The sequence below is a fragment of the Ovis aries genome, chromosome 2, assembly GCF_016772045.2.
Source record: "Ovis aries strain OAR_USU_Benz2616 breed Rambouillet chromosome 2, ARS-UI_Ramb_v3.0, whole genome shotgun sequence".
Taxonomy (NCBI): Eukaryota; Metazoa; Chordata; class Mammalia; order Artiodactyla; family Bovidae; genus Ovis; species Ovis aries.
In genome coordinates, this window is record NC_056055.1 from 210,385,457 (window position 1) to 210,411,480 (window position 26,024).

The 26,024-nt window shown below is 38.3% G+C and overlaps 1 protein-coding gene across 50 annotated transcripts in view; it reads left to right on the top strand.

The window, feature by feature from the left end:
* Nucleotides 1-26,024, top strand: part of PIKFYVE (phosphoinositide kinase, FYVE-type zinc finger containing) — an 80,567-nt gene that overhangs the window by 37,214 nt on the left and 17,329 nt on the right. For 28 of the 50 annotated variants that reach the window (XM_042244117.1, XM_060410328.1, XM_060410332.1 and 25 more), the window contains 17 exons: nt 191-371; nt 1,026-1,100; nt 3,750-3,857; nt 8,650-8,790; nt 9,491-9,617; nt 9,829-10,988; nt 12,583-12,683; nt 13,834-13,905; nt 14,797-14,968; nt 16,907-17,085; nt 18,894-19,007; nt 19,470-19,578; nt 19,682-19,836; nt 20,685-20,775; nt 23,183-23,243; nt 24,786-24,923; nt 25,737-25,857. In XM_042244117.1, the coding sequence (XP_042100051.1) occupies nt 191-371; nt 1,026-1,100; nt 3,750-3,857; nt 8,650-8,790; nt 9,491-9,617; nt 9,829-10,988; nt 12,583-12,683; nt 13,834-13,905; nt 14,797-14,968; nt 16,907-17,085; nt 18,894-19,007; nt 19,470-19,578; nt 19,682-19,836; nt 20,685-20,775; nt 23,183-23,243; nt 24,786-24,923; nt 25,737-25,857 (3,105 nt within the window). Of the gene's footprint in view, nt 1-190; nt 372-1,025; nt 1,101-3,749; nt 3,858-8,649; nt 8,791-9,490; nt 9,618-9,828; nt 10,989-12,582; nt 12,684-13,833; nt 13,906-14,796; nt 14,969-16,906; nt 17,086-18,893; nt 19,008-19,469; nt 19,579-19,681; nt 19,837-20,684; nt 20,776-23,182; nt 23,244-24,785; nt 24,930-25,736; nt 25,858-26,024 lie in introns of all 50 variants that reach the window. The other 22 variants (XM_042244112.1, XM_042244119.1, XM_042244120.1 and 19 more) reach the window with 1 other exon arrangement.

Consider the following 26,024-nt stretch of genomic DNA (forward strand, 5'->3'; position numbering starts at 1 on the left):
TTCACAGATTTTCTTTATATGCAAAAGCATTAAGGTGCAGATATGCTGAAAGAATAAAATGACCAGGAAGATCTTACCTGTAAGCCATTAAGTCGTGTGCTGGTTTCTTTGTAGACTGTGTTGCATCTTCAGAGCTGTTTTCCGTGGCAGTATTAACTGTGCAAACGTCTTTCCTGTAACATTTTTGTAGTTCAGCTAATCATAACCACATGATGGCGCTGCTCCAACAATTGCTCCACAGTGAGTCATTGTCAACGTCTTGGAGGGACATCATCGTATCCCTGGTCTGCCAGGTTGTTCAGACAGTCCGACCTGACGTCAAGAACCGGGATGATGACATGGATATCCGCCAGTTTGTCCACATCAAAAAAGTGAGCTCTGCCAATGTTTTCCTCATGTTTGGTGTTCATGAGATGGGCCCAATTGTAACTTGTCTCTTAATGGTAATCTGAAAGGGTCATTGCCAGGAGGGATGCTTGGTGAGGAGAGGGAAGTTTTTCTGTCCTATTTGGTAGCAGTGCACTTAAAGGTCATAAAAGCCACTCTTAGGAAGTGAGAGATGAGTGGGGGCGGGGGTAAGTTGGGCTTGCAGTGAGTTGGGAACCCAAACTTTCCTACTTCCTCCTCTTGATGTGTCATCTATAAGAAGGCCTCTCTTCACACATGCTGTTAGTGTTCTGAGGAAAAGCAGGGGGTAATTGTTTTATTTAGAGAGTAGTGGAGTTTTGCCTATATTTTTTGCCTATGATGTTTAACTTAATAGTGGTTTTAATTGACATCTGGCATTAATTTGTTTGGTCAAATGGGTATTCTAGAGTATCAGATAGTATGTTAGAGAGTTGATGATTGTAGGAAGGTGCCATTAATTATTGGTTGAAAGGAAGAAATACATCCTAGAACTTTCTGTTCTTATTTGGTTACATAATAGTGAAAACAAAAAGTGGAAATAAATACTTATAGAATTCATTTGACTGCATTCTAAAGATGTATATCGAATTGTATTGTTTTCTTAATTGTTTCATTAGATCCCAGGTGGAAAGAAGTTTGATTCTGTGGTTGTCAATGGATTTGTTTGCACCAAGAATATTGCACATAAAAAGGTAATGTGATTCAGTTCAACATTGAAGTTCAGCAAACTATGACTGTGTGCCAAGCCGACAAGCTGAGGGTGCCCTCACCATGGAGGGAAAGGAGACTGGACAGGGAGGAGTGACTAGCAGTAAAATTTGGGGGTTCAGGGAGAGTCTCCCAGAGCTGATGATGACAGGGACTTGGACAGTGAAAACTCATCAGACAGAAGAAGGCTTCCCAGTCAACAGGCTGAGAGGATGCTGGTGTCATTTCTCTCTTGACCCTGCCACATCTCAGGGATAAAAGATTTTCTAACAGACCAGAATTCTTCCAGAGGCCTACCATTTTAAAACTTTGTTCTTCCTCATAGGGCTGAACACAGAATTATGACTGGAATTCTGTATCTTTCTCTGTACCTTCAGCTGTGAGGCCTCTTTCTAGTACCAGAACAGAGAGAAGGGTAAATAACCCCTTGTACTAAGGAAAGTCTGAGATCCTAAGGTGCCAGATGGTGCCAGGAACTGGCAGGAAATGAGGCTGGAGGAAGCAGATGAGGACTTTGTCTCTCATTTTATTCTGAAGGCTACTGGTTAGCAAATGTAATATGTGTCAGGACCTTATTAAAAATGTAGATTCCTAAGCCCAAACCTTAGAAATTCTCATTTAGTAGTTTTAGGGGAGTGAGAATGGGGGGTGGGACTACTTTTTTAATGAAATGGAATTTTATTTTAATGAAGTATAGTTAATTGTGTTGTGTTTCTGGTATACAGCAAAATGATTCAGTTATAGGTATATGCATATATATATTCTTTTTCATATTTTCCATTAAGTTTATTACAAGATATAGAATATAGTTCCCTGTGCAATACTGTAGGATCTTGTTTATCTGTTTTATACACAGTGGCTGCCATTTCCAAACTCCTAATTTATCCCTGCCCCCCACGCTACACTTTCCCCTTTGATAACCATAAGTTTGTTTTCTATGCCTGTGAATCTGTTTCTGTTTTAAAGAAGCTCATTTTTATCATATTTTAGATCCCACATAGAAGTGATATCATATGATACTTGTCTTTGACTTGGTTAGTATGATAATCTCTAGGTCCATCCTTATTGCTGTAAATGTCATGATTCCATTCTTTTTTATGGTGGAGTAGTATTCCTGTGTGTGTGTGTGTGTGTGTGTATGTGTGTGTGTGTGTGTGTGTATTTACATCTTTATCCATTCATCTGTGGATGGACATTTAGATGGCTTCTGTGGCTTGGCTGTTGTAAATAGTGCTTCTGTGAGCATTGGGGTGTGTGTATTTTTCAAACTGGAGTTTCTCTCTGGATGTCTGCCCAGGAGTGCAATTGCAGGATGATATGGTAGCTCTGTTTTTATTTTTTTAAGGAAACTCCCTACTGCTTTCCATAGTGGCTGCACCAATTTGCATTTGGGTGGGACTTTTTAATGGAATCACTCTGGGTGTTTCCAGTGTTGTTTATTTGTTTACTGGTTCTCACTTTTAGAGAAACTGATGATCTGTAACAGTGTTCTCAGACCCTGCTGTGCTTCAGAATCACTAAGAGAATGTGTTAAAAATAGAGACACCTGGCCTCATCTCTGGTACTGTTGGTTTGGTTACAGTGAGAGCTCAGGCAAATTTCAAGCTTGAGCAACTGAATGCATAAACTACAGTCTGTTTTCACTCTTTTCTAAGCTGAGAATAATAATATATTTTTATAAGGTATTAAACTTCCTAAAAAGTATTAGTGACCATAGATAAATAAAATTATGTTTGAATTTGATATTATTTCATAGCAATGATCCAAAGTCCATATTTCTACATAGAGTCTTATTAAAACAGCACTGTACCCATCAAAGTAGTACTTTAAATCTGATTAAATGATGTTTGTTGAATTCAGAGGTAGGTATGTTGTGCTCATCTCCAGAATTAAAAAGTTATGTGCGTGTGGTGGTCACATATGGGTGAATGAATGTCTGGCCCCAATGACCATGTTTAGAGATAGTCTTTAATTTGTAGTTACTAAAAAAGCCCTGCTAATAAGTTTGGTCAGATGGAAACTTCTGTTGCAGGATGCAGACTCCTCTGCCTCTGGCTTCAGTTGTGTGGTTAGGGTATATTGTTTGAGTCTCTATTTCTGGATGTGCTTAAAGATTTTCTGTTGTTAACTTCTTGTTTCTCAGTTTAGCTTGCAAATTTACAACTGCTGGAAATTTATTCCATCAAAAATATGTTCAGCAGATGTTTTAATTCCTTTCTCCCTCCTCTACTTTTCTTGAGTCTTAGAAAAGTTAAATTCTGCTTTTAGAATTGCTGATCTCTGGGAGTTTATCAAGTAGCCTATTTTTTAAGTCCCTCTCCCTCCTACCGAGGGTGTGATAACTTTTCTTAAAAACATTAAGGATTTAAAAAAAGATAGTTAAGAGTATAGAAAATTGGGTAAAATAGCATTAGTGAAAAAGAAGCCAGTTTTTAAAGAACTTTGCATGGCTTTAATTATTTGCTTTGAAAAAAAAGAATAGCACAAAATAAATGAGAGTATTTTAATCTGAATATAATGAGGGAATCTATTTAAGAGGAATTATGACCAGTATGAACTTAGAGTTGTGATTAAAGGAGGTCTGTAAATTGAAAACTTTCAAAGTTTTAGCAAACTGTTCATTTATATTTTAGATGAATTCTTCTATTAAAAACCCCAAAATTCTTCTGTTGAAGTGTTCCATTGAATATCTCTACAGAGAAGAAACCAAATTTACTTGCATTGATCCTATTGTGCTTCAGGTAAGAACTCCTTACTGAAACCATAATCTGGAGGAATGTTTGTATACTAAGGTACTTGCCAACTCTTATACTTTCTTCCAGCTGGTTAAATTTGATAGGCAAACTTCATTGCTCTTGTTTCATTAAAAAATGTATTATAGAAGACATTCTTATGTATCGTACTTTAGAAGCTTACCAAAGCCTTTGTCACTGTTTTTAGTTGCAAAATGTTAATGGCAACATGTGACTTTTGGGGAATAGTTGAAAAAAAGGTAAAAATCCAAATCCTGTTTTTTCTTTCCACTGGGGTCATGAACTTACTTTAAGGATTTGTCTAACGATTTTTAATCAGGTTTCCAGCAGTAACACCTGTTTTTCAATATAGACCATTCTACTAAAACATGTTTCTAGAACACCAAGTGTCAGTAAAAGGGAGTGATGTCAGATGGAAGTTGTGTCCATTTCTGTGTGGTTTTTCTTAAGTGAGGAGGCCCAGAATAGCTTTAGTAGGATTATAGTCCTCAGCTGGAAGGAAGAACAGCCTCAGCTCAGTTCCCACCCAGCCCTTTAGCTCCATTTTAAGAGATTAGAAATGAGCTCCTGCTGAAAGAGCTCTCTCCCCAGGGAGACCCAGCCCCTGGTCCTGGATGGCTTTTGGGCACTCATTGCTTGGAGCTTCATTTCCACTTGTACTGTTGCAGTTGATTTTGTACATTTAAAATTTCCCTTGAGGCCACCTCCAGCTAGGCTAAGCTGCTTGGCTGGGCTGTCCAAGTCCTCTGTCAAGGTACCACTTATTATTCTTACTAGTGCTTTTGATATGAAGTTGTATAGGTTGTCTGCCCCAACTTCTTTTCTCCCATAAATGCTATTAATTAATTTGTAGTTGCTCAGAATGGGAGGTTTTCAGAAATGTGTTTTTCCTATTATAGCAGAAACACTTAATATTTGGTTCCAGAAACATTTAGGAAAAGCATTACTTGGAAATTCATGAGCTCACTTTTGCATATGATAGGAGTAGTAACTTTTTTTAAAAAAATTAATTCATCTGGCTGGGTCTTGGTTGCTGCATGGACTTTTCTGTAGTTGTGAGTGGGGGCGACTCTCTGGGTATGGTGCACAGGCTTCTCATTGTGGCAGCTTCTCTTGTTGTGGAGCACGGACTCTAGGTTGCGTAGCTTTAGTAATTGCAGCTCTTGGGCTCTATAGCACAGCCTCAGTAGTTGTGGCGCACAGGCTTAGTTGCTCCAAGGCATGTGGGATCTTCCCAGACTCGGGATTGAACTCATGTCTCTTGCATTGGCAGGTGGATTCTTTACCATTGAGCCACCAGGGAAACTTTTGTTCTCAATTCACAGACACAGAAAAAACTTAATTGTGGTGAAAGTCACCATGCTCTGCTGCTTAGTGAACTCTGTTAACTGGGACTGTTTCCTTTTTGGAATTCAGCTAGGTATCAGTAAAAATGAGGGGTTTCAACCATATTTATGCCATTCCTTCTAGCTCTGATTTACTGTGACTTTTCAGTGAGAACTGAAATAAGGAATCAGAAGAAACACAGTTATGGTTTGTGGAAAACTGAGCTACTTTGATGCTGGGAATTTTCGTGATCTCACTGGTATCAGTGGAAGACTTACAGACTTAAATCACAACCACATGGTTTGCAAGATACATCCTGATTGCAGAGATGTAAAATTGTTGTAAAATTGTATTTAGTTACCAAAAAGTTGTCCTTAGATTTATCCACTGTAACTCCCCTTTTATGACCAGGTTAATAGACTGAAGTCTTCATGTTGGACACATATGCTCTGGGCAAATGTATATTAACAAACATGATTTAATTAATATAACTTGTTAATTGTAACTTGTATAATTATATTAAGATGATGCTGTTAAAGTGCTGCACTCAATATGCTGACAAATTTGGATAACTCAGCAGTGGCCACAGGACTGGAGAAGGTCAGTTTCATTCCAATCCCAAAGAAGGGCAATGCCAAAGAACGTTCAAACTACTGCACAGTTGGATGTCTGAGTAAATTCATAATCTGAAAAGAAGCTTTAAGATAGGAGAAGATGTTTAATGCCAGGCTGGATGAAGCACAAGCTGGAATCAAGATTGTGGGGAGAAATATCAATAGCTTCAGATATGCCGATGGCACCACTCTTAGGGGAGAAAGCAAAGAGGAACTAAAGAGCCTCTTGATGAAAGTGAAAGAGGAGAGTGAAAAAGCTGGCTTAAAACTCAACATTCAAATAGCTAAGATCATGGCATCTAGTCCCGTCACTTTATGGCAAATAGATGGGGAAACAATGGAAACAGTGACAAACAGTGACTTTATTTTTGCCCTAGAATTACTGCAGACAGTGACTACAGCCATGAAATTAAGACACTTGCTTCTTGAAAATGAAGCTATGACAGATCTAGACAGCATATTAAAAAGCAGAGACATCACTATGCTGACAAAGGTCCATATACTCGAAGCTGTGGTTTTTCCAGTAGTCATGTAGTAATGTGAAAGTTGGACCATAAAGAAGGCTGAGCACTGAAGAACTGATGCTTTTGAACTGTGGTGTTGGAGAAGACTCTTGAGAGTCCCTTGGACAGCAAGGAAATCAAACCAGTCAATCCTCAAGGAAATCAAGCCTGAACATTCATTGGAAGGACTGATGTTTGAAGCTGAAACTCCAATACTTTGGTCATCTGATGTGAAGAACTGACTCATTTGAAAATACCCTGATGCTGGGAGATTGAAGGTGGGAGGAGAAGGGGATGACAGAGGATGAGATGGTTGGATGGCATCACTGACTCAGTGGATGTGAGTTTGAGCAAACTTTGGGAGATAGTGAAGGACAGGGAAGCCTGGCGTGCTGCAGTTCACGGGGTCTCAAAAAGTTGGACAGGATTGAGCAACTGAATAACATCAACAAAGCATCTTGTTCATCAGTGCTTCAGAACATAGTTTATTGTATCTTTAAGTCCTGACCTATTCAGGCTTTTAGTTTGAATTGACAGAAAATATCAGTTGATTTGACACTCCCCCGCCCTTTGCTTGGAGTGGGGGAACTCATCATGGCATGACCAGTCAAAGAGGAAGCTGCAGGGTAGCTCGTAAAAAAGGAGAATGAGAAAAAAAGGGCAAGGATAAAATTAGGCTGGGCATCATACTGTCTTCACAAGGTCTGCCCCAGAGGTCTGTTGGTCTACCCCTGCTCCATTCTGTCTCCCGGGCCTGCCTCCTGATACTCGTTCCCTGCTGAGCCTGGTCCAAGCCCCAGTTGTAGCAAGGCGCTTCATGTACAATCATAATAGTTGACTGGAGCTGGAACTGTGAGGAAATGTATTTGCTATCCCTATACTGGTGGCCAGAAGCTTAAACAAAAATGAATTTATTTTAGTTCTTCTTTATTGAAGCTGCACAAATAAAATAGTCTAAAATGTCATTACATTGCAATTTAATAAGCAGAGTAGATTAACACATTTCAGGGAAAAATATTTCCTTTTGTTGGGACTTCCCTGGGGGTCCAGTGGTTGAGAATCCGCCTGCCAATGTGGGTCTGGAAGATCACGGATGCTGCAGAGCAGCTTGTGGGCCACAGCTACTGAGCCTGCACTCCGGAGCCCATGAGACACAGCTGCCGAAGCCCACGCGCCTGGAGCCCGTTGCTGTGCAACAGGACAAACCACCGCAATGAGAAGCCCGTGTGCTGCAACTGGAGAGTAGCCCCCGCAACTACAGAGAGCCCTCATGCAGCAACCAAAAATAAGTAATTAAGAAAAAAAGAAAAAAATAAAGTAAAAATAAAAATTAAGAAAAAATTAAAAATTAAAAATTAAGGACAAAAGTTTAAAATGGGAAAAAATTTTCTTTTTGTCAATAATGGGATAATTTGAGAATGTCCAGTTTCTATTAGTAAGACAGAGAAAGGTGAAAAGAAACATAACAGGGCAAGTTCATTGCAGGGAATAGGCTCATCCATTGCTGGTGGCTCTGACCATGAATACAAAATTGACTCAGAAAGCACTGGGCATTTGGAGCAGAAGTGACAGGTGTGTCCCCACCTTCCACTGTCTCCTGAGTCTAGAGATTTTATAAAGCAATTAACTAATTACATTTTTTAAACTCGAGTTGTTATTTACAACATTCATTTGCTTTGAGAGTAAGCCTTTGTCATGAAATTGTATTAAACATTGTTTTAATTTGTCACTACCACTGTTCTAAGTAGAATATTATCTGTTGGGAGATAGAAATTAGGAAGTAGCTGAAACAGTGTCTGTTAGTTATTTATTCAAATACCTGAAAGAAGAGTTATTCTGGTTAGTTTCAGAATGTAAAAGGGGAAATCCATAATTATATTAAAAATACTTAGTTGCTTTCATTTGGGAAGCTGTGAGAATTTTTTGATTTTTTAAGCTTTGAGAGCTAGCTAATTGGATTCTTGGCTTTTATTACAAGTTATTAAGAACTCAGAGTCCTTCAAAGAAAAATTAGTGAGTTGGAGAATAAAGTTTCTTCTGAAACTCTTTCTAGCATAGTCAGCAGTTTAGAATGATAAATAGTATTCTTGGTTGTGTTTAAATTAATTTGCCTACACAGTGGTAAGTGATATTTAGCATATTTTTACCTGAGATTGAGGACCTGAAAAATGAGTTAACACATCAGTACAATGTTTACTTAGTAGGAAACTTCTATTAGTAGTGGTTTGTGGATGAAGAAAACTTAGTTTGATGTTACTAGTCACACTGCCCTAGTATTTTTACATGTCTAGATCTTGATTTGTACCGCATACAATGTTTTTTATTTATCTTGCTTAGGAAAGGGAATTCCTAAAGAATTATGTTCAGCGAATAGTTGATGTTCGACCCACACTGGTTCTGGTTGAGAAAACGGTATCTCGAATTGCACAGGATATGTTGCTGGAACATGGCATTACTTTGGTCATTAATGTAAAATCAGTGAGTGTTCTTATTTTTCTATTATTTCTAAAAATGACAGCTTGTAAATTTATATGCATGTATGGTGGATATACAGTGTTCTTTGATTGTTTATTTCTTAGCTGTACTGTATATATTGAAAGTACAGGAACGGCAGCGCTTTCCTTATTTAAGACTGGAGGATCTCAGGCTTGAAGAAGTATAATTAATGTAGCACTCATACATAATGAGTTATGTAACACTCATTATAAGTGTCTACCGAACCATAGGTGTAGTTGACATTAGTTACTAAGTAGTCTTTGTAGAGGCGTCATTTTGTTTGGGGAGTCATACAAAGCAGAAAATTTTCTCTCCCTTGAAAAATTACCTTCTTTAGTATGGAGGTCAGTTGTGGAAATTCCCCACCCACCACCGCTGAATCAGTATCTTGTGCCAGTGAATAATACTTAAATGTCTTTTGATATTATTAATGTGAGTATGGTTTATTTTAGTAAGCACATATTGATTGCTAAGTGTAGACTTATCTAGAATCAGTAAAAGTCATATAATTACTAAAATCAAGGAAATTCATCTTGAAAGAAAATAGGGCATTTTCTATTTTCTTTTTTTTTTTTTTTTTTGGTGAGGGCATTTTCAAGTGTTTCTATTGTTTTTCCATATAAAATGTACTAAAATTTTATTCTTCTTTAATTTTGTACTATGATGTTGTTCTGTGTTCTAGCAAGTTTTAGAACGAGTTAGCCGGATGACCCAAGGCGATTTGGTGATGTCAATGGACCAGCTGCTCACCAAACCCCACCTGGGCACCTGTCACAAGTTTTACATGCAGATGTTTCAGTTGCCTAATGGTGAGTGGTCTTTAGTGTAGGTTCACCTGAGGAAATGGATAAACTCAGCAGAATGATGATGTTGACATATTAATAGTAGGAAATGGCTGTTAGCATACAACTATGGTCTTAAGAGTTTTTATCTGGTAGATGTTAAGATAATGAACTAATTCTGTCTGGACTTCTGGATTGCCACCTAAACCTTCTTAACCTTGTGTTTGTTTATTTGTAGAACAAACCAAAACACTGATGTTTTTTGAAGGCTGTCCACAGCACCTGGGCTGTACAATCAAGCTTAGAGGAGGCTCTGATTATGAGCTGGCTCGAGTTAAGGAGATCTTAATATTTATGATCTGTGTAGCTTATCATTCTCAACTAGAAATCTCCTTCCTTATGGATGAATTTGCTATGCCTCCAACATTAACGCAAAACCCTTCCTTCCATTCTCTGATTGAGGGACAGGAGGATGAAGGGGCTGCACAGGAGCCATTCAGCGGAAGTCCCCTCCCCCGGGAGCCTGACTTCCCTCCAGACTTTCTGCCTTCTGATGATGGCAGTTTGCTAGAATCAAGGATTCTATTTGAGAAGGGTGACCAGGAAAATAAGAGTGTGCCGCAGGATGTTGCCTCTTTGAAGCCTCAAGAGCATGCCCCAGCAGTTTGCCCGATGGGTGCCCCCTGCGCTCTCTTTCCATCAGTACCAGAGTCATTGCTGCCACTCCATGTGGATGACCAAGAGGACGCCATAGGCAGTGAGCAGCCAGAGGCTTTGCAGCAAATAGAGGAGCTTCCGGATCCCACAAGCCAGATGAGAGCCTTTAGAGACCCTCTGCAGGATGACACCGGCCTGTATGTTACTGAAGAAGTAACCTCTTCTGAAGATAAACGGAAGACTGATTCTTTGACCTTTAAGCAAGAGTTGAAAGATGTGATCCTCTGCATCTCGCCAGTCATCACATTCCGGGAGCCCTTCCTTTTAACTGACAAGGGCATGAGATGCTCTACCCGAGATTATTTTGCGGAGCAGGTTTACTGGTCTCCTCTCCTCAATAAGGAGTTCAAGGAAATGGAGAGCAGGCGGAAGAAACAGATGCTTAGGGATCTCTCTGGCGTTCAGGGCATGAATGGAAGTGTTCAGGCCAAGTCCATTCAAGTCCTGCCCTCACATGAGCTTGTGAGCACCAGAATTGCTGAGCACCTGGGGGACAGCCAGAGCTTGGGGAGAATGCTAGCTGATTATCGGGCCAGAGGAGGAAGAATCCAGCAAAAAAATTCAGACCCTTTTGCTTACTCAAAGGAGGCATCAGGTACCTCAAGTGGCAAATCAGGAAGCAGAACTGAAGGTGATGAAGAAAAAGGGTTGATTACAAGTGATGCAGTGTGGTCGACAAAGGTGAGCAAGACTGCTTTTGTGCTTGTGTACATTTACGATGGGTGGAAAATCTCTGCTGTGGCAAGGTAAAAAAGTCAAATATGACAGCTTGCATGCAGATTTATTAAATATTTCGTATGTGGTTTTTTTTTTTTTGGTCTCTTGTCTTATGTGTTACTTTAAAATGTATGAAATAGGAGTGTAATGTGATGAAACTAGATTTGAAGGTTTCAGGCTAAGCTCACAGCAAACTCAGAACTGTGAGGTAGGGGGCAGTGTGGAGCTGCTTAGAATTTCTGACATGATAACTTGGGTGTAATGTGATGTCTTTGATCCTTTTAATGGTAGCCAGCTGGAGAGTAGAGTTAGAAGCTTATTATAGGAAATGCGTGTGTTTTTTTTTCCTTATTATAGGAAATTATAGGTGATAAAACTCATGAACAAATCCATCTTTTGAGGAGAAAATGCAGTTGTTTAATAAAACAAATAGATGTTCACTTTCACAAGTCTGCTGCTGCTGCTGAGTTCTTCAGTCATGTCCGACTCTGTGCGACCCCATAGACGAGTCTAGGAAGGATTAAATAATGATAGTATATTGTTTTTAATACATGAAATTGGAAAAAAGGAATGTGATAAGAACCATGGTTAATGAAGTATGGAAAAATGCTTACAATAAACTTTATATGAATATATGTTTTATACATTTATGTAAACTTATTAAAAGTGATTTGGGGGCCTTTTAAATTTACATGAGCACATATATATATTTTTGGTTCATGAGTTCTATCTTTTATAACTCATTCCTTGTACGTTATCTACAAAGCACAGATAAATAAGCATTTTGTGTAAGGATGCTTACATTTTATTGTAATGTACATACAAGGATATTTACTGAAGTGGTTATTTCTGACTGTTTGCTGTTAAAAGGATGAGTTGGATCTCATTGAATGACCCAGAGAGAACCCATGACATATTTTCTTGTGTTAAAAAGCAGATTGTATTTTAATATATGTAACATCCCATTTTTATAAAAAAACAGAATCACCTGTGTATACTTCTGTGGGTGTTTCCATGTGTATATGTGTATCAGCTGCGCAAATACATGATTTTTAACCACACAGTCAAATTTTTATCAGTTTGGGAGTTTGGGAGGAGGAAAGGCTTTATGTACTTCGAGGACTTGTGCATCTTCCTCTGACTGTTTAAATTTTTACAGAGACAGATGTTACCTTTGTAATGATCAAAAGCAGGTATAAAATACAAATAAATACCTTAGAATTTAGATTTCTGGGTGTCTCAGGTTGAGATTATATCCAGCTATTAATTCAGACTGTTTCATATTTAAATAACTACTCCCAAAATAATTTAATGTAGTTTTGTAAAAATAAAGAGTAAGAAAACAAGTTGAGACATGCTTGCATTTTTAAACCTTTTGGATTGTTTTAACTTAAAAATTAACTGCTCTTCTTCCTTATATTTAGTTCCCTGTAGTTTTCAGTCTTCACTGGAACCCCTGTAGTGCTGATAGAGGCTTTACAAACCGAGTGGAGTGTGTTGGATGTTGGAGGCGGGCATTGGAGTTGGAGTGCTCACTCGGATGTTCCTTCCCTTCCAGGTGGACTGTCTGAACCCTGTCAACCACCAGAGGCTGTGTGTGCTCTTCAGCAGCTCTTCTGCCCAGTCCAGCAATGCACCCAGTGCCTGTGTCAGTCCTTGGTAGGACTCCTTCCCTCCCTTGCATGTTGTACTTAAGAACAGAATTCCAGCAACTGTGAAAAAAATTCAGCCATTAGGCTGTGTAGGTACACAGCAAGCTGCTGGTCATATGTGAATTGATGGAACTTCTGAACTTGTAAATTAAATTATGAAATTTGGATTTGTTCATGAGTAGAAGTAAATAAAAGTATGTTAAGAGTGAAGAGGGATACAAGAAGAGTTAGTAATTATAAAAAAGTGAAAGTTGATATATAAAAGCTGGTTTTAAGCACTTTGATAACATGCACAAATCAGGCAGGTTTTCTTTGGGCATTGTTTTTATAAAAGTCAATTTTTTGCCTTAAGTTTTATTCTAAAACTTAATTCCAAGTAGATTGATAGAAACACATTTTATAATGTTATAATTTGCTTCCAATGATAGTCATAAAGCCTAGTTATTATACAGTTTACCTCTGATCTTAAGTACTATAGAACATAACTGCTTGTTGTTGGAGTACTTGCCACAGCAAAATGTCTTCCATATTTTAATTTTGGACACCAGAAAGATTAATTTCTACCAGTGAGATCAGGGAGTCTCCTACATCGCTGTTGCTCCAGCAGGTTGGGTCTGGTTGAGCCCATGGGAATTTAGGTCTAGGTTTGAATAAGATGTCAGTTTCAAAAGGGTATGTGTAGCTGAACTCTCTTACTTAGGTATAAAGTTGGATGTGAATTTGGGAACTGGCTCTCCTGGAAGAATATGAGCTGCTGCTCTTCTTGCTTAGTAGTGGTGTAGACTGGAGAGCAGAGACAGGAGTCCCATTTTGTACTGGTGGAGTTTAAAGCTTGGTAGAGGGAGCTTGTACTTCTTCCTCATTCAAATCAGACTTACCCATTTACTGTTATTGTTATGTATCCTGGTTAAATAGTTTCATAAGATACTAATGGACTGGGAATGGATACGATGCTGTAATATGGTAGTCCAAACCTATTATATCAGATAAGGTAAAACCTGTTCCGTAACAACAAAAGAATATTACCTGTTTTGTTGGTAATAGTAATACTGTATTATAAGTACATCTAACAGATATCAGTTTGGGGTCTGATGAAAATGTCTTTGCTGGGTTGTAATTCTCATGATATGTTTCTAAGAAATGATCTTTTCTTTTAGGATTGTAACAATGGAATTTTATGGAAAAAATGATCTTACATTAGGAATATTTTTAGAGAGATACTGTTTCCGGTAAGAACCAATTTTCTCCTTATGTTGTATTTATGCTTTTTTTGATGCACAAAGTTTCAACCTAAACATAAACATGAGTTGGAGTATTGTTGTTTGACCTTCCTGTTCATGCCTAATGTCAGGGCTTACTGTACAGAGAAGTAATCTGTTTTATATTCAACCCAGGAAGTCTTCTCCAGTTCATTTTTCAGATCTATGCCCATCTAATTGCCCTGCAGTCCTGCAGATTTTTTTTTTCTAGGATGTCTGTTTTTAGTGATTCAGATGAGAGACAAGAGAAACTAAGGGCCTCAGTTTAAATCTTAGTGCCTTCGCTTGCCACTTACATGACAGAGAGCAAGTAACTTAATCTTTGTGTGTGCATGCTCAGTTGTGTCCAACTCGTTGGACTCCATGGACTGTAACCCCCCAGACTCCTCTGTCTGTGGAATTTTTCAGGCAAGAATACTGGAGGGGGTTGCTGTTTCCTTCTCTAAGGGATCTTCCCAACCGAGGGATCTAATCCGCATCTCTGTGTCTCCTGCATTGGTAGGCAGTTTCTTTAGCACTAGTGTCATCTGGCTTAATCTTTACCAGCCCCCTTTATAGATATTAACAAACTCCACGAGCATCAAGAGTTTTAATAAGTAAAATGAGATGATGTTTTAGAAATGCTTGGCAAATGGAAGGTGCTTAACAAGTGGAACGTATCACTGTGATGTGGTTGAAGGCGGGGTGTTCAGCCCTGCAGACTCATAGCAGGACAAGTGGTACCCTGATCAGATCATCCACCATCCTCCTTACTCTGGAGAGGATGCTGCACTTTATCGTCTGCAGTCCTGATTAGCCAGCATTCACTATACATGGCTCCTCGGTTTCATGGTTAATGTGAGGACTTTCTTTTTGTCAAAGGCCTTCCTATCAGTGCCCTAGCATGTTCTGTGATACCCCCATGGTGCACCACATTCGACGCTTTGTCCATGGCCAAGGCTGTGTGCAGATAATCCTAAAGGAGCTGGATTCTCCAGTACCTGGATATCAGCATACAATTCTCACCTACTCCTGGTGCAGAATCTGCAAGCAGGTAAGTGTACTCTGTTGCTGTACTATTTCGTGTAGTATCATTTCTTTCTATAGTTCTCTCTTTGTGGGGGAGGGGCGCCTCTGTTATTTTGGATTTGATATTTGTCTTTGGGCCCTTATTTATTTTACCTGCTGTATGTTCTCTTTAATGTTCATTTCCTGAAGGTTCCATTTTAGGATTTATCAGTTATTATAGAAAATGTAGGTACCATGTCCAGTATAATATATGGAGACTTTATCTTGACAGTTCTTGTTTATTCATCAGTAAACACTCATTTAGCACCATGTAGGTACCAGGTACTGTGGTAGGCCTTAGGAATGAAGAAAGAACAAGGTGTTGGCTCCTGTCTTCTCGGGGAGGAAACAGTCTTATAACACAATAATTACGGTACGCTAGAATGCTTGTGTAAGTTAGTCTAGGTCAGCATTTCTGTCTTAAGAGATGCAGATGAGGACATGTTTAATTGATCTCTACTGTTTCTCATATTCATTCTTGGGGACAAAACTGTATATTTTATTTCCTCTCTGTGCTTTTCTATCTCTGGAGGAAATATTTGGTGCTAGTATTTTGCTTTTAATACATACTTTTTATTCAGATTGTTTGCAATGTGTATGTGCCAGATTTAACTTCATTGTTATATTAATTGGCTTATTTTGGAGTGTGTTTAGAATCACATACAGGAATTACAGACCAAATAATAGTGCAGCCTATTTCAGTATTAGTGGTTGAGCAGGCCAAAGTCAAAGATAGTTAGTCTTTAGGAGAAACATACATCCGTAAAATCATATCTTGCAATAATTGGTCTTTATATGCTTGTTCTTCTAGGCCTTTAGTCATTGTTAGGCAGCTGGCAATATTTTGTTGTAGAAGGTGTGAACTTTTGTAGATTGTCTAGTGAATTAAGTAACTTAAATTTGATCTTTATATCTTGTATGTTTGGTATATACACATGATTGCAAAACAAAACTTCAGCCTTTGGAGTTATGCTAGAAAGAAAAAGGTAAACAGTTTTTGTTACACAGAAGTGAAAAATTTTATGTGTCAAAAAAAGTTACAACATATATGACCCAATATTAATATATTTACTATTAAACTTCTATAAGCCATAATAGAAATAATGGGAAAAGGGCATGAGAAAGCGATTTAATACAAATGGCCAGTAGACGTGTGCAAATACATGTTATTCATTAGTAATAATAAAAGATAAAATAAGTGAAGTATGTTTTTATTCATTTTTTAAAGAAGTCACATTTCAAAGATATATAATTCCTGAGATCAGTAAGAAAGTAGGGAAATGGGTACTCTCAGATACTGGTGGCAGTTGTGTCTCCAAATAGGTCTACTGGTTTATGCAGTATGGCAGAAAGTATCAAAGACCAGATAAATGTTCATGCCCTTCTTTGACCCACCAATTTCCACTTTTATTAATTTATTGCAAGGAAATCATTATGGATACTTATAAGTGTGTTTTATATACCCACATTGAAAAGTTCATCAAAATAATGAAAAGCTTGAAATGTTTTAAATGCCCACCAATAGGGATTGGTTAAACATGTCCATATAATAGGATATTCTGCAGCCATTAAAAATCAAGCTGCATAAGAATATTCAATGTGGGAAAATATGGTATATTACTAATAATCAAGGTTATGAAACTATAAGAAAGAGTTTTTATTTATAAACATCCTGGCTAAGGATATATGTTTTCATGTATGGAAAGAAAGCAAACGTATTAGCATATTGATGGTGGTGGTAGGATTACTGATGAGACAGTTTCCATAGCCATCCCTCACCCTACCTACCTCTAAATATTTTTTTGTTTTTCTAGTTTTCTGCAGTCAGAATATACTAGGCTTGTACTAAAGAAGAAAACACATTTTTTTAAAAAGAGGTTCTCAGTATGTGATTAGATAACAAACAATTTATGCTGAATTTCAGGTAACACCAGTTGTCGCTCTTTCCAATGAGTCTTGGTCCATGTCATTTGCAAAATACCTGGAACTTAGGTTTTACGGGCACCAGTACACCCGCAGAGCCAATGCTGAGCCATGTGGTCACTCCATCCACCATGATTATCACCAGTATTTCTCCTATAACCAGATGGTGGCATCTTTCAGGTAAGAAGTCTTGTAACCTTGTCACAGACACATGTTCCCTGGAAGGCTCTGAAGCATTTCCACTGTTACTAGATTGAACTCACTTCTGATGTGTGTTGTTCCCCACCCATCAGCCGTGCAAATGCAGGGCCATAGTCTGTGAAGAGCTTTCAGTGCTATTATTTATTTAATCCTTTAAGAAATGTGTTACTATTACCCTCACTTAGAGACCTTATAGCTACAAATAGAGCTAGCAAGTGATGGAGTCATGATATAAACTGGTAGATTTGCTATTGTAGGTGTGACTCTTAACCATTACTTTTGCATCTGAGAGCCTGTCAGAATTTTTGCTAAGACATTACTTAGCATAAGGATAATTGGATAGAACTGGATAGAGCTGAAATTACTAGTTTAAAGAATGGTTTTAAATGACTGAGAAAGCCTTCAGAATATATCCAGAATCTAGGGACTTCCCTGGTGGTCCAGGGGTTAAGAATCTGCCTGCCAACACAGGGGACATGAGTTTGATTTCTTGTCCCGGAAGATCTCATGCTGTGGAGCAGCTAAGCCCTTGGGCCACAACCGCTGGGCTTACCCCCTAGAGCCTATGCTCAGCAACAAAGAACCTACTGCAGTGAGAAGCCCACTCACAACAGCAAAGACCCAGCATAGCCATGTATATCCAGAATCTGAACATATCTCAGCACCTCCAGCACTCCCCTCCTGAACTGAATCTCTGTTGTCCTTCCCTAGATTATTGCAGTAGCCTCAACCAGCTTCCCTTTAGCCTCCCCTGCAGCACAGCAGTCAGAGTGGTCCTATTGTATGAAAATCAGCTTAGGCCACTCCTGTGCTCTGGAGCCTCCAGCGGTTTCTGTTTGACCCCGAGTGAAAGCCAGAGTCCATTTATGGGCCTCTAAGCTCCTCATACTCAGGCTTCTCACCCCTACTCCTCTCCCCTTGCTTGCCATGTTTCAGCCTCGCTGGCCTCCAGGCTGGGCCTCAGTTATGCCAGGTAACCTCCTTCCTGGGAGCCTCTCATTGCTCTTCCATCTCTGTGCTGCATGCTTCTAGACATTTGCTTATTTTTCCTTACTTTTTTCAGCTCTTTGTTCAGATTTCACCTGCCCTGACTCCCTTTCACCCCTAGCAGTCCTTGCTGCTTTTTCGCTCTTTATTTTGCCCTGTAGCACCTACTCTCTGGCATAAGGTACGTTTTAAGTATTTGTTTTTATTTATTGCCCAAGTCTTGTTCCTGAATCATGAGAACAGGAATTTTGGCCCTTGCTCTGCACCTGAAACAGCATCTGACACATAATAGGTCCTCAGAAAATATTTTTAATTGAACCTATTTCCTTCTTTAAGCAAGAGCTATTACCCATGAACCTAGGGCCTAGGTCGGATATAACATTTACTAGACAACATGAACTTCAGGTGGAAAGGAAACTCATGAAGAATCCTTGGGAGCTGAGAAGGTAGTGAATACCTGTGTCCAAGCTAATTGTAGGAAGGAGTTCCTCTCTCTTCATGGAGGTTTCTATCCTAGTCATTTGTTTTTAAAGCACATGAGGGTGGCCTCAGGGGATAATTGATGATAGCACAATGCAGGGGAAAAACAACACAGAACAAAATGTTTTTAAAACTGGGAAGGATATTGGTAATGATTGAATGTGGTCTTCAGTATTTTTGATTGTTTGAAAATGCCATTTTATAGAAACTTTACGATCTCTTATGCCCATAAGACTTAGTTGGCTGTCATGATACACTTCTACTCAAAATATTAAAATATTTTTCACTTTTCTACTATTACTTGTATTTTCTCCTCTCAGTTATTCGCCTATTCGGCTCCTTGAAGTGTGTGTTCCACTTCCCAAAATATTCATTAAACGTCAAGTCCCATTAAAAGTGTCCCTTCTTCAGGATCTGAAGGACTTTTTTCAAAAGTAAGTTTCATTTTCTCTGATCATCTGTTTTTGTTTAGTACTGCCTGAAATCTAAACTACTTTAAATGTCTTGTTTGTTCATTCAGCTTTCTTTGAAAACAGAAATAACCTATTTTCCTAATTGTATGTTTTATATGTCTGATGTAAAAATGGGAAAATGTAGACAATACACCGAAGTATTAAAAAAGAAGTCAGACCCTCCCAAGCATAACAACTGTTAAATTTTGATGTACATCCTTTCAGGTCTTTTTTGTTCTGCAAAATTATATGTGATTCTTAGTTAGATAAGATATTAGTAAAGTTCTGTATATATCGTTTTTCTACTTTTTAAAAAAATTTATTTATTTTAATTGGAGGCCAATTATTTCACAATATTGTAGTGGTTTTGCCCATCTTTTTTCTACTTGTGTGAGATTAGACGATTTGATTCTAATTTTTCTAAAGTGTTTAATGTTTGTTAAGAGTTTCACAGGTATATCTTGCTGTGGATGAAAGACTCGCGTCTTTGAAAACTGATACATTTAGCAAATCAAGAGAGGAAAAAATGGAAGATATCTTTGCACAAAAGGAGGTAATTCACTTTTCTGACAGAAACCAAGCAGTTAGTTGTGAACTTGTTAGCAGTTCCTTCTGGGGTGCGTCTTAGATTGCTGGAGTGGTTTTTGTTCCCCTAGATGGAAGAAAGTGAGTTCAAGAGCTGGACTGAGAAGATGCAGGCGCGGCTCCTGTCTTCCTCCATGGAGACCCCCCAGCAACTGCAGTCAGTCTTCGAGTCACTCATCGCCAAGAAACAAAGCCTCTGTGAGGTGCTGCAAGCTTGGAATAACAGGTGTGCCTCTGCAGTCAGGTGTTTCTTTCATATTATTGCAAAATGTGCTCTGCCATGATGTTTTTGATTTAAATATCCTTGTTAGTTGTGGATGTTGGCTTTTATTCTCAAGTTGTTGGAGGTTTTATTTTTATCGCTCCTACCACCTTCCACTTCTTTCATCCTTTAAAGTGCAGTTTGCAAAGATACAAAAAGAGATGAGAATAGTCTTTGTTGCTGTTTCTAATATAGCATGTGTGCTAACTAAATCTAATTTATCTGTAGTAGTAAACCATGGAGTAATTATTGGGTGCTAGGCCATGCGTTTCAACTGATTATTTTGTGTATTTTATACCTGTATTTAAATATTTATTTGGGGAAATGTTTCCTTTTAATGCATATTGAAAAGTTCACTTGGATTAGTATAGCATTTACTTATTGAGCACTTGGATGATGCTAGGCACTAAGTAAGGCACCAGATGGACATGCACTCTTTTATTTGATAGTGAGTCCCACATGTGTATATACTGCTTCGTTTTACAGAGGAAACTATGGCTCTACGAGACTAAGGGATTTGCCCAAGTTATACAGCTGTTGATTTTCAGAGCTGGGCTTTGGGCCTTGGGTCTGTTGGTGTCTCATTATAACTCGCTCTTCTTTTCTAACTATAATCATATCAATAACAACTGATTAGTTGATTTTAAATAAAACTTAGTTATGTACAGCTGTAAAATCTATTGCATTTGAAATAGGAAAATAAATTTTTGTGGTTTCAAAGCTATAAGGAGAATATGTGTATTCATTATTCAGGATATTAGAAAGAAAACCATGTTCTTCTTTTCACGTTTCCTTTTTTTCTTTAATTGTAGGCTGCAAGACCTTTTCCAGCAAGAAAAGGGTAGGAAGCGGCCTTCAGTTCCTCCAAGTCCTGGACGACTGAGACAAGGTGAAGAAAGCAAGGTAATGTTGTTTTGTCTTGGGGCCTTCATTGTGATAAATAGAATTAATTTTTCTTATAACACTTAGAAGTGGTAGTTTAATACATACTTTATTGACAATATTAGCGTTTTTAATTTTGAAGCAGTCAGGTTTCTTGGTGTGACCTGGATTAATTTTTTTTATCTTTGCCTGAAATAAAATACATTATAATTCATTTATTTGAAATACTTATCAAAAGCTGCTGTCTACTGGCATCATTGAGGATAACATCACAGAGGCAGTAGGTGCTGAAAAGGAGAAGGTGTGCATATACTGGGTGTATAACAGAGCCCTATTTTACTACGAGCTTTGGGTGTTCTTTGTGCTTAAGTGAGAGGTTTTTCTTAAGAGGCCGCACCAGGTTAGTTCTATGTGGTGATTTAATTAACCCTTCCTAATTGTATTAGTTTTCTCTTGCTCTATAACACCTTACCCCAAACTTAGTGACCTAAAACATAAATCTCTTATCTCACAGTGTGTCAGGACTCTGGCAGAGTATATGGCTGGGTTCTTTGCTCGGTCTCACGGCTGAGATGAAGGTTTGGCCAGGGTGATTATCTGAGGCTCAGGATCTTTTGCCAGCCTCATCTAGGTTGTTGGCAGAGTTCAATTCTAGTGGTGATAGGACTGATGTCCCCCTTTCATTGCTGGCATTTGACTAGAGGTAAATCTCAACTCTTTGAGGCTGCCTGATTCCTTGCATGTGGCCCATTTCATCCTCAAAGCCTACAGCAGTGGATTGAATCCTTCTCATGCTTCAAATCTCTTGAGTTCTTCTGTGTCTAACCTCTGGACACAGATTTAAAGGACACATGATTAGGTCAGGCCCACCTGCTTAATTTCCCTAGTTTAAGGCTGACTGATTTGTGATCTTACATACGTGGTAGAATCCGTTCACAGCAGTATCTGGATTCATGTTTGATTGAAGGTATGTGTGGTGTGTGTGTGTATGTATCTCACGAAATTCTGCCACTGTGCAAGCCACGAACAGATGAATTAATGTCAGTATATTTTAAGGACTTAATATTCTGATACCATGAGGGCTTTTGAGAGAATGTTTCTTTTTGTACAAGTGTATAGTACTTATAGCAGAGTATTTTCATGGAATGATGGGTACAAGTGCCTTAGATCTTTGTATTGTTTAGGAACACTGTGTCACTGAATTCTACTTTTTGTCTCATAAATAACTGTGTAGGAATCACTTTTCCTTAAAGTTTGGGTGAGAGTAAGAATTATGAAGATGATTTATTAGTATTTCAAGTAGTCTGGGACCGTTAATGGCTCTCACACACTGCTAGAAGCCTTTCTGTTTGCCTACTGATGAAACTGCAAAGCTAGTGCTGTAAGACACGAAATTGAAAATATAAAATCAGTTAATAGATGATTTTCTTTTTGAAAGATTGAAAGTTGATTTGAAAATCTGTAGCACTGCCTTTGTGTTTATATTTGTTCATTTGATAAATACTTATTGAGTGCTTTTAGACACTGTTCTGAGTGCAAGGCTCTCAGGGTTCACAAACATGGACACGAAAGTTCACATTTGTGGATGGAGGCCATAGTTACCGGTCCTATGGAATGTTTGTTTGTGAGACTGACAATAAACAGATGAACCAATAAACATTTAAAAAACAAGTGGAAACAAAGCTGTGAGGAAAAAATTAACGAGAAATGGAGAGTAATGCCAAGGGAGTTGGTGATGATGAGTTATTTCATATAGGATGAGCAGGGTGGCCTCTGCTAGGGTGAGCAAATCAAAAGACATTGTAAGTAGCAGTATAAGAAGTGACTTTTAATGACATTGTACACAGGGCTGACAGTCATTTAAATATATATTTTATCAATGGATTATGGGACTTGAGAAAGTCCAATGGATAGTAAAAGGTTGCTGGGCTTAATGGATAATCATAAGTAGTTCCTGGATATTTTAATGGGTCTGTGAGCTACTGTTTAGAACAGTATTCTCAAAATGTAGTTCAAGGACCGTGGAGGTCCTAGACCCTTTCAAGGGCTCTGAGAGATTTCCTGTTTTCAACTGCATAACTCTGTGAGGCTAGATTATCTTTATAAGTTCAGTTGTAATAATACAGCTCAACTGATTAAATGCAGAAGTCAGAGAGGAATTTAACTGTCTTCTATTAAAAGAAGACTTTAATGTCTTCTAGACATTGAAATATTTGTAAAAGCATAAAACAATGCCACTCTTTTACCAATTAAAAAAAATCTTTTTAATTAAAATGTGTTGTTTATAGTAATATGTAATGGGTTTTTTATTATTTTTAAATGAATATTAATAATTCTTGAGGTTGAAAGCGTAAGATTCACTTTGTTAAAAATTTTTTTAGTGTGATTTTAACATTTCCTTAAGAACAGAATATTTCCTTCTCTACAGATAAGTGCAGTGGATGCATCTCCACGGAATGCTTCTCCAGGACTTCCAAATGGAGAAAAAGGTTGGTCCTTGAGTCTGGTGATCACCTGTCATTGAATTTAAAGATGTGTCTTAGTCTAGAAGTTGTTTTAAACACTAAATTTTGAGAATTTTTTCCAATGCAGTTGGTCAGAGACTTTTTTTTCCTTGCTGTAAAGCATTTGTAAGCAGTCTCATTTAAGATTATTACAAAATACATTGCATAAGTTAGGATAGAGAAATAAATGATCAATAGTGAAGTGAGTGAAAGTTGCTCAGTAGCGTTCGACTCTTTGCAACCCCATGGACTATACAGTCCGTGGAATTCTCTAGGCCAGAATATTGGAGTGGGTAGCCTTTTCATTCTCCAGGGCTTGCCCAACCCAGGAATCGAACCCAGATCTCCCTCGTTGCAGGCGGGTTCTTTACCAGCTAAGCTACCAGGGAAGCCCAAGAATACTGGAGTGGGTAGCCTGTTCCTTCTTCAGTGGATCTTCCTAACCCAGGAATTGAACTGGGGTATCCTGCATTGCAAGCAGATTCTTTACCAGCTAAGCTACCGGGGAAGCCAGATGATCAATAGAGAAGGCTGCTTTTTAGGAGAAGAACAGAAAGATAAAAGAAAACTGAATTTCTCTCTTAATTGTGTTACAGTTAAGTCCTTGGTTTCGTGGAAAAAAAAAATCGGACAAAGCTTAGTTGATATTTTTATATTGCTAAAATTTTCTAGACTTAAGCCTGTTTTTCCTCAATATTTCATTGAATAACTTGGTGCCACTCTAGGGAATTAGAAGGGAAATTTACTTAGACTATCTTGGTAGAATAGCAACTCAACTTGGAATTCTTGGCATTTTAAAAATTATAATTAAGTGAATTCCCCCTTGAGAATAAACATGATTTTTTTTCCCCTCGGTAGTGTCATAATTTCATTCCTTATTAAATTGAATGAGCAAAATATTTAAGTAGGTATTGTGAAGTTGAAGTCGCTCAGTCGTGTCTGATTCTCTGTGACCCCATGCACTAAAATAAAAACTTCATGGAATTCTGCAGGCCAGAAGACTGGAGTAGGTAGCTGTTCCCTTCTCCAGGGGATCTTCCCAACCCAGGGATTGAACCCAGGTCTCCTGCATTGCAGGCAGATTCTTTACCAGCTGAGCCATCAAGGAAGCCCAAGAATACTAGAGTGCATAGCCTATCCCTTCTCCAGCGAATCTTCCCAACCCCAGAATCAAACTGGGGTCTCCTGCATTGCAGGCAGATTCTTTACCAGCTGAGCTACTAGGGAAGCCCAGGCATTATGGTCTGGTGCAAAGAATACTGGAATGGTACTAGACTTGGTTGCCAGTCATCCTTCTGTCACTAAGATCTGATTGTGGTCAAGTCATATAACCTGTCTGGATTTTTGTATCCATTTCTAAAATTTCTGAAATTCATTTGTGAAATGACCTATGTAACTTTATTTAAGAAGCTAAAATTCTTTGGTTTATGAAGTAGAAAAAGGTTTTGGCATTTTGAAAGCATTGTTATTAGGTAGAAATGGACATAATGTTTTAAAGTGACTCATTTGCATGGTGTTTTTCTTTAGAGGACCGCTTCTTGGCCACCCTGTCCAGTCAGAGCTCCACCAGTTCCCCCCATCTCCAGCTGCCTACTTCTCCTGAAGGCGTGCCTGAGCAGGCCATGGGAGGGCCCCCCGAACTCGATACTGCCAGCAGTTCTGAAGGTACAGGTCAAGTCACTATTTCTGTACTTCGTCCAGTAGGGACGAATGCTCTGAGTGCTGGGTTACAATGCTTTCTTATCCCTTGGGATTTAAAATTTGTGCTGTTGAAAGTGCTCTTTTAGATGTAGCTTTTTACCATATCCCTTCTTCAGTTGCACTGCTTGACATGTGACTTGTCTCAGTAACAAAATGCTATTCAGCTTTATCTACTTTCTGGGGATGTTAATATTTTCTTAAGTCTCATAAAGCACATGATTGTTCCCTTATAAGAAAGAAAGAGAAAATTTCAACCATTTCTCCAACGACAGACATTTGTTTTGCCAATAATAGATGTAAGCCTTTTCCCTCTCTTGCCTTGCTCTCTGTTTAAGCACCAATTACTTAATTATAGTGTGAACTTTAAACGTAACTTTTAAATTGCAATTAAGCTCAGATATAATAGCCACAGTGCTCATAACTGAGTTGAAGTGGCAACAGGAACAGCTGGGACTGAATTCATGCATGGTTGGCCAGTAATTTCACCACAGCTGCTGCCTGGCCCCTTGAGGGTAAGAGGCTGTTGATTGCAGGATGATCTCAACTTCAGACATGTTGAAATGTAAAAAAAAGAGCCCCTTGGCGTCAGAGCTGTGTATGTTTTACGGTTGCTTCCTGTTAGATAGTCATTATTCCTAGATCAAAAATTTTACACTATAATTGGTAATTATGGTGTGCCTGTGTCTGTGTTCCAAAAAGGAAAAGAAATATAGTTGACACTTTATACTTTTACTCTTCCTGAATATTAATATATAAGTAGAATATTTTTTATTCTAGATGTATTTGATGGACATTTGCTGGGATCTACAGACAGCCAGGTGAAGGAAAAATCAACCATGAAAGCCATCTTTGCAAATTTGCTTCCAGGAAATAGCTATAACCCTATTCCATTTCCTTTGTAAGTATTATATAAGTCAGTGGCTGTTGGGTGGTTTTATTTTCACTTCATTTTAAAGATTTCTCTATGGATATACTCTCCATATTTAAATATGTTTATTTGACTTTATATATGTATTTCTCAATCCAAAATTAGCCTCCATTACCATAAAAGCGATGTCTTTTTGT